The 13482-nt window shown below is 56.3% G+C and overlaps 1 protein-coding gene across 1 annotated transcript; it reads right to left on the bottom strand.

Annotated features, from left to right (window-relative positions):
• Positions 1-7775: 7775 nt before the first annotated feature.
• ENPP7 (ectonucleotide pyrophosphatase/phosphodiesterase 7) lies at positions 7776-12954 on the bottom strand. The gene is made up of 5 exons (XM_072940092.1): positions 12702-12954; positions 11276-11421; positions 9485-10111; positions 8550-8817; positions 7776-7872 (listed from the first exon to the last, which is right to left on the bottom strand). The coding sequence occupies exons 1-5, from the start codon at positions 12952-12954 to the stop codon at positions 7790-7792; spliced, it is 1377 nt and encodes a 458-aa protein (XP_072796193.1). The 3' UTR covers positions 7776-7789.
• Positions 12955-13482: the final 528 nt, after the last annotated feature.

Raw genomic sequence — 13482 nt, 5'->3', positions numbered from 1 at the left:
TTTACCTTCCCACCAACAATATCTGAGGGCCCCAGCGTTTCCACATCCTCTCCACCACTTTAAAAAAAAATTAGTCATTCTGTGGGTGAAGCGGCATCTCACTGTGATTTTGAATTTCGTTTCTGTGATGACGGTGACATTGAGCATCTCTCCTTGTGCTCCTTGGTCAAGGGCACAGCCTCCCTCAAGTTTTACCACCACCCTGTGCAACAGTGGACAAATCTCTCTCCTCTCAGCCTCAGCTTCCTGCTCTGTCCAGGAGGGAGTGGAACTAGGTCAATGGCCTTCAAGTTGCTTTATCCACATAACTCCTAAAAGAATTTGGAAAAATCATACCCCTTTGGTGCCTTTTAAGGTTGGTAGCTATTGTTTTCCATCATGAAGGTCACAAGGTTGCAAAGGATGTGATTTCCAGTGTATTATAAATTTTGATTTTTAAAAATTAATTTATTCTTATTGAAGTATAGTTAATTTACAATGTTATGTTTGTTTCAGGTGTATAGCAAAGTGATACATATATAGCACTTTTTTCAGACTCTTTTCCATTACAGGTTATTACAAGAGATTGAATATAGTTCCCTGTGCTTACAGTAGGTCCTTGTTTAATGTATATAGTAGTGTGTATATGTTAATACCAAACTCCTAATTTATCCCTCCCTCCCACTCCTTTCCCCTTTGGTAACACAGTTTGTTTTCTATGTCTGTGAGTCTATTTCTGGTTTGTACATAAGTTTGTACCTTTTTTTTAAGATTCCACATATAAGTGATATCATATGATACTTGTCTTTCTCTGCCTCACTTACTTCACCTAATGCGATAATCTTTAGGTCTATCCATGTTGCTGCAAATGGCATTATTTAATTTATTCATATCTATCTATCTATCTATACATATCTGTCTCACAACTTCTTTATCCAGTCACCTGTCGATGGACATTTTGGTCACTTCCGTGTCTTGGCTGTTGTGAACATCAGGGTGCATTTATCTCTTCCAGTTAGAGTTTCCTCAGGATATATGCCCAGGAGTGGTAAATTTCACCTCCTTAAAATATAAGGGCTCCTCACTCTACAGAAGCAAAATCTGACATTTTGCCCTGCTCCCAATGTCACTGAGCAACACATGTTCCTCCATCAAAAACGAACCAACCCAGCAAACCACTTTGCACCCTGAGACAGACCAAAACTAGAGCCCCCAGATGATCAAACCCTGCCTATTTCCTGTGACCCTGTGACCCTGTGCTCTGCCGGCTAACAGGAGCTTGAGCCCTGACCTTACTCTTTCTGTCACGTGTCCTGACTTTTTGGAATTAGATCATCACGTGAGAAAGTGGCTGCTGGCCCACCCAGGACAGATGAATGCGAGTTTGGCGACCTTGGGTCTCTTATGATTTTTCCCCCCCTTTAAATACTTGATGGCATTTTGGATTTGGTGAGCCAGTTCTTCTGAATTTGTCTCTTCTGCACTCTTTGCAAGAAAAATTTCTTTCTTTTTCTAAATGCATCTGCCTCCAGCTTTCCTTGGGCAATTCTTCCAAATACATCAAATGAAATGTCATTTATGCAACAATGTGACCTCACGATACCAAAGACGGACAAATTCTTCTTGGTCCTTATCTCCTCCACCCACGGGTCTGGTTTCACTTCTTCCACTGAATTTTATTTTAATATAAGCATTTTCATGTTTGAAACTAATTCACTAAATCACTCAAACGTAGGTCTCTGCAACAAAAAACATGTATGTAATCTAACTTTATTTTATTTTAATTTTTTTTGCAGGGGGTAGATAATTAGGTTTATTTATTTATTTGTTTTTTTGATGGAGGTACTGGGGATTGAACTCAGGGCCTCGTGCATGCTAGCCATGCAGCTCTACCACTGATTGCCCCCCATAATCAAATTTTAAAATGTATTATTTCTTGTGACTCTAAGACTCTCAGTATTAAAAAAGATTACTTTGGATTGAGTGATTAATACAATTAATCAACTCCTCAAACCAACAAAATATATTAAAATTGTGGTATGTATTTATGATATACATGTTAAATTTTTGTTGGCATTCATCTCTTAATAAGATGGATGGAACTGTGTGTTTTAAAATGGTTCATGTGTCATTGGATGAATATTACTTATTATCTAAGATATGGTTCAGAATCAATCCCATCCCTGTTTTTTATTTTTATTGATGCAAAGTATGAGAAAACTTGTTTGTATGAAATTTATACGTGGTAATGGGCTAGTTTTGTTAGAGCTGTGTCGCTCCACTTTTTGAACTTTGGAGATTTAAGCCAAAAGCCACAGTGATTTATCACCAAAAACAAAAGAAAAAAATTGACCAGATTAAGATAGAAAAATCCCGGGGCTTAGCAGCCCGCCTGCTTGGCTCTGGGGGTGGGTGTGCGAGTGGCCTAGGTCCTCCCCGCGCCTGGAGGTTCCCCACCTCCCACTTCCTCCTGCCACGTGGGTTGGAGGCGAAACCTCCGGAGTCGCAATCGATCGGGGTTCGGAGCCGGCTTAGGAAGCGTCCTTGTGGTCCCGGGGGTCGGGGGTGGTCCGCGGGCTCAGCGCCTGTCAAGCTCTGCCTGGAAACGCGCCCCCCAGCGGCCGGGATCCGCCCAGCCCGGGGCGCACTGGCGTCGCGGGCGCAGGAGTCTCGGAGATGCAGGGTCCAGGGCGCTTCCGGGCCGAATGAGGGGTCGGGGTCCTAGGCCGCCGCGTTGACCGCCCTAACCTGGGGTGCCCGCCCCTGAAGTGACCCCTCAAGGTCGCGCTGCAGAGAGGGCGAGGGAAACCGCGGCCCGCTGGTCACAAAGGGGAGGGGGCGGGCCAGCCTGTCGCGCGTGCGCGGACCGGGGTGCGACCCGGTTGCGGGCTGTGCGGAGGCGTGAGACCGCAGCGGGCCGGTTCCGAGCGCTTATCCTCCAGCGCCCGGTCCTGAGTGGGTGTAGGGTGAGAGAGAGTGTGTGCGTGTTTCACGTGTATTTATGCCGTGTGTGGCTGGGATGGGATGAGGTGGTATAGCGTGGAGGAGCATGCGGTGTGGGCAACACGTGTGGAGTGTGCGTGCGTGTGTGGCGTGTGTTTTGTGTGTATGTGTGTATGTGGTGTGCGTGGCGGTGGGACGCGGCACGTGCCGCGCGCGGCGTGGGAGGCTTCGTTTGACAGTGCACGGCGTGCGTTTGCGGCGCGCGGGGTTCGCGTCGGATCCTCCCTGCGCCCCGGTTCCGGGCTCGGCGGACCGCTGCCTGCGGAGTGGAACCTCCCGCTAAGGCTGCAAGGAACGCATCGGGTAACCATGGCAACAGATGCTCCTGCAGCCCCGCGTGGCGGTGGGAGGCTGGGGATGCGTCCGGGGAAGCGCCCAGGCCGGGGTCCGGATGCGCCGCCCTCCTCGGTGCCCCTGCTTGCCTGGGGGACCTGGGACCTCTCTCCCGCTCTCTGCAAGCCTAGGGTGGGGTGGGGGAGCGAGCGATTCCTGCGGTCTTGCCTCCCAGCGAGTCCAGTGCGCGAAGCACTTACTTCTGCGAGGTGTGAAGGCGCAGCAGGGCGGCGGTGCTTAGGATCCTGCTCCGGGGAGACGAACCCGCGCGTTCCGCAGGTGTCTGGGACGCGTCGCAGGCAGTTGTCGGGTTTTATGACCGGCGGGTGCTCCTGCTGGGCTCCAGGACAAATGAAAAGACTGCGAATGGGCTGAAGGGACCCCCCGCCTTTGAGACAGGCTCCTACTTTTCAGCGGAGAGGGGAGCAGCTCCCTGGGTTCTGGAAAGCACTGACTCTTTGCCTTAACAAGTAACTCCTCTGCGGGAAAAGGCTGGCCAGGCCCACCGGGGCTGAACTTGGACATGTCCGTGCTCCCCTCCCACCTCTGTCCAGAGCCAGCTAGTGGGGGACACCGCCTCAGTTCTTATCCTCTTTAACACGAGGATAGACCAATTTTCTTTCTTTCTCTCATTCATTCATTCATTCATTCATTCATTCATTCATAACCTTTCCCAGGTGCAGAGATTCTCAGGTGCGGTGCCAGGGCCAGCAGCATCAGAATCACCTGGGAACTAGGGAGAAATGCAAATTCTCAGGCCCACTTCCATACTTGAAGACTTACAAATGTGTGTGTGCTCACACTCACACGCACAGCGTCTGATCTGACAAATCCATCCCAAGGCATACTCAGACTCAACAACCACTGATCCAGGGTGGTCCGGGTGGTCCTTGTGCTCAGCATGGGCTACAAGATCCCTCCCCTCATAGGATCCTAGAGCAAACCTAGTATGGGAAGTTGTAGTTCTTTTCTCTCAACTTCCGGTATTTTGCTCGGGGCTCCATTTAAAACTAGGAACAAGGAAACAGAAACACTTCATGACCGCTTCCCCAACGCTGGTCCAAGGAGGAGTGCGGCTGTTTCAGAGGAGGAGGAGAAGTTGGAGAAATAGGAGATTCTGAATTCCTTTCTACTTCGGAAGCTGCTTGAGAAAGGATTCAGGGGACGTTGAGGAGCCCAAGAGCGCCGCCTCCTGGTGACAGCATGCAGGGCGGGCTCTAAAGCACCAGGCCTCCTGACAAAGGGGGCTTTCTCCAGCCCAGTCACACACCCAGCCAGCCACGAACTACTCAGACGGTCCATCCATTGCTGCCAGCACCTAGACTGGCCACATTCAACAAAGGCTCTGAGCTGACAGGCAGCTGTGTGTGGACCATGTATAAGTGAGTCCCTAGTCATCTCTACTTGACTCCAGAATGCTGTGCATGGCTTTGTTCAGCTAGGTTTCCTCCAGACTCTGTTTCAGCTCGGCTGATGCTGAAAGGAACTTTGTACAGCAAATTACAATGTTAGTTTTCAGTGGTGTCCTGGAGTCCCCTGGTTGGTAGCTGAGAAGGGTGCAGGGCATGTATGAAATGCAGTGTATTTCTGTGAAGGGGCCGGGGGAATCTTTGGGCATCAGTCATGTGGAGGCCTGAATGCTGCCTTCCAGAAGCATCCTGGGCTGGCCACACAGTGGGAAGGGAGGAGGCGGCAGGAGGAGTGTGGACAACCTCTAGCAGGTCTGCCTCTGGATAACCTCCTTTATTATTTAAACACTTTGTCACGTCCACCAGCCACCTGTACTGTTATTTGGTCAACATTTTTCTTTAAATTAACTCATTCTTTTGTACTTAAGTTACTTTTAAAAGGAAAAAAAATTTAAATAACACACACAAATGGAAAATCAGTAGCACTCATCCAAACTGTGGGTGATCATAGAAAAGAATAGAAAGCGAATAAAACAGTGCTGTCATGTTACGCCCTGATGCTGTTGCCCACCAGAGCTCTGGGCCTGGGTCCTCTCTCCGTGCCACCGAGGGAGGTGTTTAAGATTTAGTATCACTAACCAGAAACTTTCTGCTAGAGAAACAAGAAGGTTTGGAGATGAAAGGGAGACGTGACTTTTTTGCCACATGATACCTTGTCTTTTCATAACTCTAAAACACAACACAGGGCCCTTCTGTGGGCCAGGCCCTGGTAGTTTGCAAATAGTAATTCATTTAATCATCGGACCAGCCCCTCAGGCGGGTACTGCTATTGGTCCTGATTTTACAGGTCAGGACACTGAGGCCCAAAGGTGAGCACTTGCCCAGGGCTGCAGAGTGTTGGTGAGTGAGTGCTGGGAGCTGCTTTGAACCTGGCCATGCCGCTCAGGGTGGTGCCCCTCTCCCGGCTGCACAGCTGGGAGACAGGCCCACAGCTCACGGCCCATCTTGGCTACCGCATTCCTGGCCCACGGAGCTTGTTCTGTGAGTTGGTCAACCGCTGGGACTGTTTTGGGGGCAGCAGAATACTTAATGTGGGACACACCAGGTTATTTTCCTCTCTTTTCTCGCTCTCTTTGTCTTTTCGTTTTGAAAAAGCCCATCAAGAGCGATTCTCAGAGTAGCTGTCGGCCGGGCCCTGGAGAGTCGGCTAGGCTGACCATGGTCTTTGTGCGTTCTCAGCGGAGGGCTGGGGTCTTTTGGAGACCCGGGGGTCATGGTGGCTGTGCTGGCACTTGTGAGTGCTCGCGGACGTGGATGCGCAGGGAGACCCCACCTGTCCCCTCAAGCCTGATTTGGGACTATCTAGACTCGGAAGCTGGTGAGGGCGGGATGAGGGCCGCAGGCGGTGCAGATGCACTCGTCCTTCCAGGAGAACTGTTGGGTGCGGGGCCTGGCAGCCACGGGGTCTTCCTGGCAGCTGCGGAGGGCCGCTTGGATGGTTACTAGAGTGGGATATGGAGCTCAAGTTGTAGTAGAAGCCAGAGGCCTGGGGAGGGGAGGGGTGGGTTCATATCCGAGGAACAGGCAGATCCTGACAAGCCCGTCCTTCAAAGAGTGTGTCTCCCGTCTTACAGCTGAATTTATTGTCACCTGCCCGCGAGCTCCAGGGTGCCCTCCAGTGGCCAAAGACAGGGGCGCCGTCCGTGGGGCGGGTTCTCTGGTGGGAGGAAGGAGGGTGCGCCCTGTGGGTCTGGGGGCCGTGGACGGGTGAGTGGGCCTGCGCGTCCCGAGGGGTTATATGGCCAGCACCAGAATGGCCAAGGTGGGCTGGAGCTGCGGGGACGTGGAGGCATGCAGGCATTGTCCCCCGTCAGTTGAGGAGACAGGCCCGTCTGTGTCCAAAAGACCATCACAGCAGGGACTGAGCGGGCCCTGTGGCAGCTTCTGGAGGCTTCTTGGAGGAGGTGGGCCTGGAAGAACAGGTCTGTGTTGGGTCGGGAAGAAAGGAAGGGGAGCGGGGAGGGCGGGTCTGGTGGAGGAGATGAAGTGGAGGTGCCAAGAGGGAGGGAGTGAAGGGAAGTCGGCCGGGCAGGGGAGGGGGTGGGAGGCGCACAGGGGCCCCCACGTCAGGCAGAGACCGAGGGGGCCCCTGTGGGAATTCCTGACCCTCTGCTGGACCCAGGAGGGCACAGGGCGGTTAGCACTGCATTTGCTCATCCGTGGCAGACCACGGCACGCCCCTGCGTGACCTCGGCTGGGGGCTCCCTGCTGCCGTAAGGTGACCCCCCCACCCATTCCCTTGGCAGCTCATCGTGAACTCATCCTTGTATACCAGCCTCTGAGCACCCCGGCCTCCTTTCCCTCCCAGAAACACAGGAGCCAGTCCCACCTCGGGGCCTCTCGCTTGCTCTTCCCTGCCTGTAATGTTGACCCAGGGCTTGGCGTGGCCGGCTGGTCCTCATCATTCAGGCCGCCCCCGACTCCCCCCTCCTCCTTCCCCCAGGCGACCTGAACCGCAGCCCCCACTCCGTTACCGCGGCCTCCTCTATCTCAGGCATGGATTTGTTCTCTGCGTATTATCTGCGTGCAGGGCCCGGGCAGTCTGGTTCACTGTGTATCCCCAGGGCCCAGACCAGAGCCTGGCGCCGAGCAGCTCCCACCGTGTCGCTTTAGAATCAGCGCGTGACTAGCTTCTGTCTTGGCTGCAGGGCTGTGACACCACAGGGCAGACATGGGGCTGCCATGCAGTGAGAGGGTGTTCTAGGAACCCCACCCTGGAGTGCTCCCCCTAGACTGACCCACTGTGGCTCCCAGTCCTCCCTCGTCCCCTGGGGAGCATAGAGACCTTGCAGGCAGAAGGGGAAGGGCTGGGGAGAGGGGAGGGCTCCTGTCTCCTCTGGGTTGTCTGCTTTGGAAAGACTGCTTCGAGTCCACAGCAGAGAGGCTGGCAGGGTGGGCCCGGGGTCCCGAGGAATGACAGGGCTGAGGCATCAGGCTGGAGCTGCAGGGAGCATGGCCCCACCCTCCCCTCGGCCTCCTGGGCCTCTGACCTTGAGCAGTGGGTGTTATGCAACCTTGGCCAGAAGAATTGCAGCCACCAGTAGTCCTGTCACCAAGTGGGGCCGGCCACTTGGCAGGAGGGCGGAGCCTAAGGAAAGTCGGAGGACCCAGTGAATGAGGGAAATTGGAGCGTGTCCCCTTCCTGACTCCTTAAAGGTGAGTGAGGTGCCCTGGGCCACCCCCACCAGCCCCTGGTTTCATCTCTCACCATCCCCACTTTGATCGCCTGTCCCAGCTGCACTGGCCTCCTGGCTTGTGTTCAGTGTGACCCCTCACAGTCCCTGATCAGTGGGGCTGCCCACCTCTAGCCAGGCGCCCACGGGGCTGCCACCTTGCCAGCTCCCAGATGACCTTTGCCCCTGAGATGGGCCAGGATAGGGGTGAGGGTGTGTGTGGAGGAGGCGGACAGAGGAAGATTCCAGGAAGGAGGCCTCACGTGGCCATGGAGCCTGGAGGTGGACTTCCCCTGGAAGGCTTGTCCCACGGGCAAACCGCCAGCCCCTCTGGCCCTCAGTCTCCCCACTTTAAACAAGGTGCTCACATATGCCTGCTCTCCTGCCCAGGCCGCCAAGATGCACAAAGTGCTCTGTATGGCGTCAGGTGCTGTGGGAATGTCAGGTGCTTGAGATGTTCCCAGGAGCCAGGGACAGGGAAAGAGAAGGCGACCTCAAGCAGCTGGCGGGGCACCCTGGTCGCGGCTGTGCAGACACACACCGCCTGCAGCCGCCTGGGGCGCGTGGGTGCAGGGGGAGGGCAGGGGTGCACCTGAGGGGGGCGTGGTCCACGAGGTGCTGGGGGCCGCGTCGCCGGCCTCCTCCCGGAGCGTGGGCAGCAGGGTGCTGAGGAGCCCATCGTTGGCCTCTGGCACGATGCCCAGCAGCCGGCACATGAGCTCGTACACGTGGACGCTGTCGAAGGGCTCCACCTCCAGGCCCCTCTTGAAGCTGGGGCCCGTGGCCCGGAAGATGGTCTTCATGTCCATGAGCTTGTTGTCGAAGCCATGCTCCCCATTGTTGAACTGCACGTTCACTCTCTGCGGGGAGGGGGGTCCCGAGTCCTGGCTGTCCCTCCCAGCCCGCCCCGCCCTCTCTGCCAGCACCCCCTGCAGTGCACGCCTCAGCAGAGGACCCCTGGAGGGGGTCAAAGGGAGGCAGGAAGGGTTCCGAGCCTCCGTTCCTCTGAATTCTCAGCCCCCGAAGGTCAGTGGCCCAAAGAGGGAGCCTCGGTAAAGACCCGGTGACACGAATGGAGACCCCAAGTAAACAGGGTGGAGCTTCAGCCCAGGGGTGCGCACCGGGCCCCTTCCTGCTGCTGGCTGCGCAGCGCGGCTGTTCGTCCCTTCCCTGCTCTGTCTCGCTTCCTACTCAGCCCCCCTGGGCTCTCTGTTCTCACTGTTAGCTCACCTTCCCACGCTTTCCCTTTTACACACACACATACACACGTGTGCACATCCACACACAGATACAGGCACGCATGCACACATATGCACACACATACTGGTACACAGTGCATGTCCACACGCACACCCACGCCTATTGCAGATTGTGGGGGTGTCCCTTTGGTGGCTGACACTCCTCACATTGGGGTCTGGCTAGAAACAGGGGGTGTGCTTTTTACAGAAATGAAGAGACCCTGCAGCTCCAGGAAGCGCCTGCACCGGCAGCAGCCCCGGGTAGTGCCCGGCACCGGCAGGAACTCACCCCGTGGATGACGTAGCCAAGGTCGCTGTACATGAGCAGGGGGGTGACCCTGGGGTGATTGGCATAGTGGAAGGACTTGGGGAAGTTCTCCTTCTTGTAGACGTGGAGCCGGGGGTGGGCATCCTTGAGGACCTCGTACACCTTCTCCAGCATCCCTTCCTTGGGGAGCAGCATGCCGTTGGGTCCGTAGTCTAGGAGCTCGAACTCGATGTCCTTGAAGGAGAAGTTGGAGACCTTGTGGAGCTCCACGAGGTCGCTGGCGTTCTTGTTGACCGTGCTCATGCCGTGGTCGGACGTGATGATCAGGTTGAGGCTGCTCTCCAGGCCACTGAGCCTGATGCGGTCCCGGAGGTAGCCCACCGTCCTGTCCACCTGCATCACCATCTCCTTCCTCTCCTGGGACTCCGGGCCGTACCTGTGGCCCGTGGAGTCTGGCTCCCCAAAGTAGAGCGTGACGAGGTCCAGGCCCTCCTGCGTGAACCACTCCATCACCGTGTCAATGTTGGCCCTCCACTCCGCCTCATCCTTGTAGTTGTGCAGGAAGCCTTCCTTCCGGCTCAGCGTCACGGCCTCGCCTTGGTAGGTGACATTCCCGCCGGGGTAGAAGAATGAGCCGGTCTTTAGGCCCTGCCGGGGAGGGCGGCGTCAGCGCCTCGGGCCGCCTCCTGCCTGCGCCCTGACCCATCTGCCCCCTGCCTGCCCTCCGCCTGCCTCCTCACCCAGCCCTGCTCCAGCTAGGACCACAGGCCTTTGTATTTTCTGAAAGGCCCTTCCTAGCTCTTATCTTCTGTTATTGGGCTGATACTGATTTTATAGAGGAGCGAGCAGGTGCCCAGTGGACTCAGCACTAATGAGATAGTGGATATAAAAGTATCCCCAGATATGCTGTGTCCTCATCGTCACTGTGGCCTTAGGTATCTGCCCTGAGGCTGAGCTGCCCGTGAGCCCTCCCCTTCTGGCCTGCAGCCCGGCTTCTCCCTGCCGTGTCCTTGTCCAGCTGTGTGTCCATCAGTCCCCCCGCCCACACCCCGTGGCCTGCCCTTTCAGCCTTCAGCCTGGCCATCCGTCTGTCTTTCCATAAATCCAGTGCTGTTTTAGTTACAGATCCATCTGTCCACACATGCCCCGTCTGCCTGTCCGGTCCCTAAGGCCATTCTTCCTTGAGATGCCAAGTTCTCGGCTACGGCTTCTGCCAGTGAGCCTGGTGTCTGGTAGCTCCTTCTGGAGCGAGGGGACTCAACCTGAGTGGATGCCCTGCCTATGAGGCGGGTGTAGCTTTCAAAGCTCAATCCGGGCTCCCCTTGAAAATCTCTGAGTTTGTTGCCAGGAAGCCCCAGAGCACTGCAAGACGCTGGGGTCTCGGGCTTGTCATGTGGATGACCCACCTCTTACCCTGCCCTCCACCCTTTGGAATTTAGCTGCCGCGCCCTGAGAGGCACACGGGAGGGGGCGGGGTGAAGCCACTTCATCGTTCCCTGCCTTCCTGAGGAGTTAGGTCAACTTCCCTGTGGCCCCCTTTCCCACCAGTGTGGGGCGGCCCAGTTTTCCCTCGGGCTGGGAGTATGGAGCAACCCCTTGGTCTCAGGGCTCCAGGGAGGACTGGCAGGCTCTGGGTTTTCCTGGGCAACTGGCTCCCACCTTCCGAGGGACCCCACTCATACCACCCCCACCCCCGTGTCGGGAGCGGGGACTCCCAGGGCGGGGACTGGGCCTGCGTGGATCTCGGCCTCGTTGTCCGGGCCCCCCGCCCGCCTCCCCCGACGGCCCGAGCGGGTGTGGGCAAGGCGTTACCTGCCTCTGGGCCGTGACCCAGATGGGTACACTGCCATTGTCCCACCACCCCTGGACGCCCAGCGTGGTGTGGTAGGGCAGCTTCAGCTTGCTGCTCGTGTTGTAGAACATGTTGTGCACCACCCCGTGGTTCTCGACGTACTTGCCTGTGGGGCGGAAGAGCAGAGGGGCGGTGGGAGGGCAGGAAACAGCCAGGGTGGCAGGAGGCCCACGCTGCCTGGGGAGCCTGGGCTGGGCTCCGACACAGCCGCGTTCTCTGACCCAGAGATTCTGCTTCCACTCTGAGCAGCTTATCTCGCAGCTAAACGCGCACAAATGTGCAAGTACACATGTGCCAGGATATCGTTTGCAGCCTCGATGGTTTCAGCAAAACGTTGGGAGCAACCTGGCTGGCTGTCAGGAGGGAACTAATTGAATGAGTTAGGGTCTGGCCGTGAAGTAGGGTCCCAGGCAGGAAGATAAATGAACAAAGAGGAGCTCTGTGAGGCATCTTATACTATTCTTTTTTTTTTTCCCGCATGGAAATGCCCTCACATGAGTTCAGAAGGCACAAAAGCAGGGGGTGAGGAGTGGTCTGCCCCCTCCTCCACATCCCCATCGGGTCATATTCTGTAAGGAGGGGACGTGCAGAAGGGAGGACCAGGTGCTCCGTCTGTGTGTGGAAGGGGCCGTGGTCACAGAAATGCTGGTGTGAGGATGAGCCATCTGTACCGAATAGCGTACCCCAAAGTCATGTCCACCCAGAGCCTCAGAATGTGATCTTGTTTGGAGATAAGATGTAACGAGCTCGGTTAAGATGGGGCTTTCTGGATCGGGGTAGGCCTTAAACACAAGGACAGGTATCTTTACAAGAAGAGGAGGGATATACACGGGGAAGACGGCCGTGTGACGAGGGTCAGGGATTGGAGAGCTGCAGCCACCAGCCAAGGAATGCCTGGGCCACCGACAGCTGGAGAGGCCGGAAGGATCCTCCCTTTCAGCTTCCGGAGGGAGGTTGGCCCTGTGACACCTGGATTTTAGGTTTCCAGCATAAACAGAGTGATAATGGGTTGGGGAGTGGTTGGGGAGTGAGCAGTGGGAAGAGCAGGAGCCTCAGGCTCATCTCTCCTGTCTTTCTGAATCCTAGTCACACTCACCTCCTCCAGAAGCCCTCCTGGGTTGCCACCCTGGTTGTAGTCACCATTTAAACTGAGACACCAGGTGTTTTTATCTACCTTCTATTAGCTGCCACCAACAGTGATGGTTGCTGATGACCCCCCTTGGCTGAGCGGTGTCTGCCCAGTGAGAGTGTCCCCTCCTTGGTCTCACCTTTGTCCCTGCACCACACACCATAGGACAGGCCCTGTGCATAAGCTGGGGCTCCCTCTGTTGGTTCCCTGGTTTCTCAGCACCCCCACCCCCAGGCCCCACTGAGGCCGACACTCACCAGTGACCAGGGTGAAGTGGCAGGGGCTGGTCAAGGTGATGAAGGCCGGGGTCATGTAGCGAGCCTTCACCCCTTCGAGCGCCATGGCATCCAGGTTGGGGGTGTCCACGTCCTGGTCGTAGTTCCAGCGGAAACCATCGAAGGACACCAGGAGCAGCTTGTTCCGGGAGCTCAGCTGGCGGACGGGCGCCGCCACTGCTGGAGCCAGGAGGGCGGCCAGAGCCATGGCGAGGAGGACAGCCGGGCGTCTCATGATGGATGGGTTCTCCAGAGACACGAGTTCCAGGCAGATTCCTGCCGAGGAGCAGAGCAAAGTCCTAGGGTCACCAGGCAGGTCGTATCCTCCGCGTCTGTGAACCAAGACTGTGCACGCACCTGCGCTTCAGAGGGACTCCCGCCTCTGGGTCCGTGCCACCCCAAGCCTGGCCCTCAAGGCACCTGCTTTTATTGCCAGCGGAGCCCTCTGGGCTCCATTCCCCGCCCTCTGCGTGCACAAGTATCTTTATAGGGAGGACGGGGACCAGGAGAGCAGGACAGACGCCTCCATCAGGAAAGCCTGTGTCCCCACCCCAGCTCTCGTAGCAACTCTCAGTCCCTGTGCCCTGTTCACTCTGCCCCCAGAGCACCCTGATGGGGGCCTCTCCTCCCGGCCATAATTTGGGGAGGTCTTTGGTGTATGTGGGCCAGGACTGGGGGGTGGGCTGCTCAGGGTCCAGGGTCCATGATGCTGGCCTTGCCCATGGGGAGCCCCAAACTTGGGGCATGCCTTTTCCCCTCCCTG

The sequence above is a fragment of the Vicugna pacos genome, chromosome 16 (genome assembly GCF_048564905.1).
Source record: "Vicugna pacos chromosome 16, VicPac4, whole genome shotgun sequence".
In the NCBI taxonomy this organism is placed as follows: domain Eukaryota; kingdom Metazoa; phylum Chordata; class Mammalia; order Artiodactyla; family Camelidae; genus Vicugna; species Vicugna pacos.
Note: the sequence above shows the minus strand (reverse complement) of the source record. Positions and strands in the feature narration are given on the sequence as shown.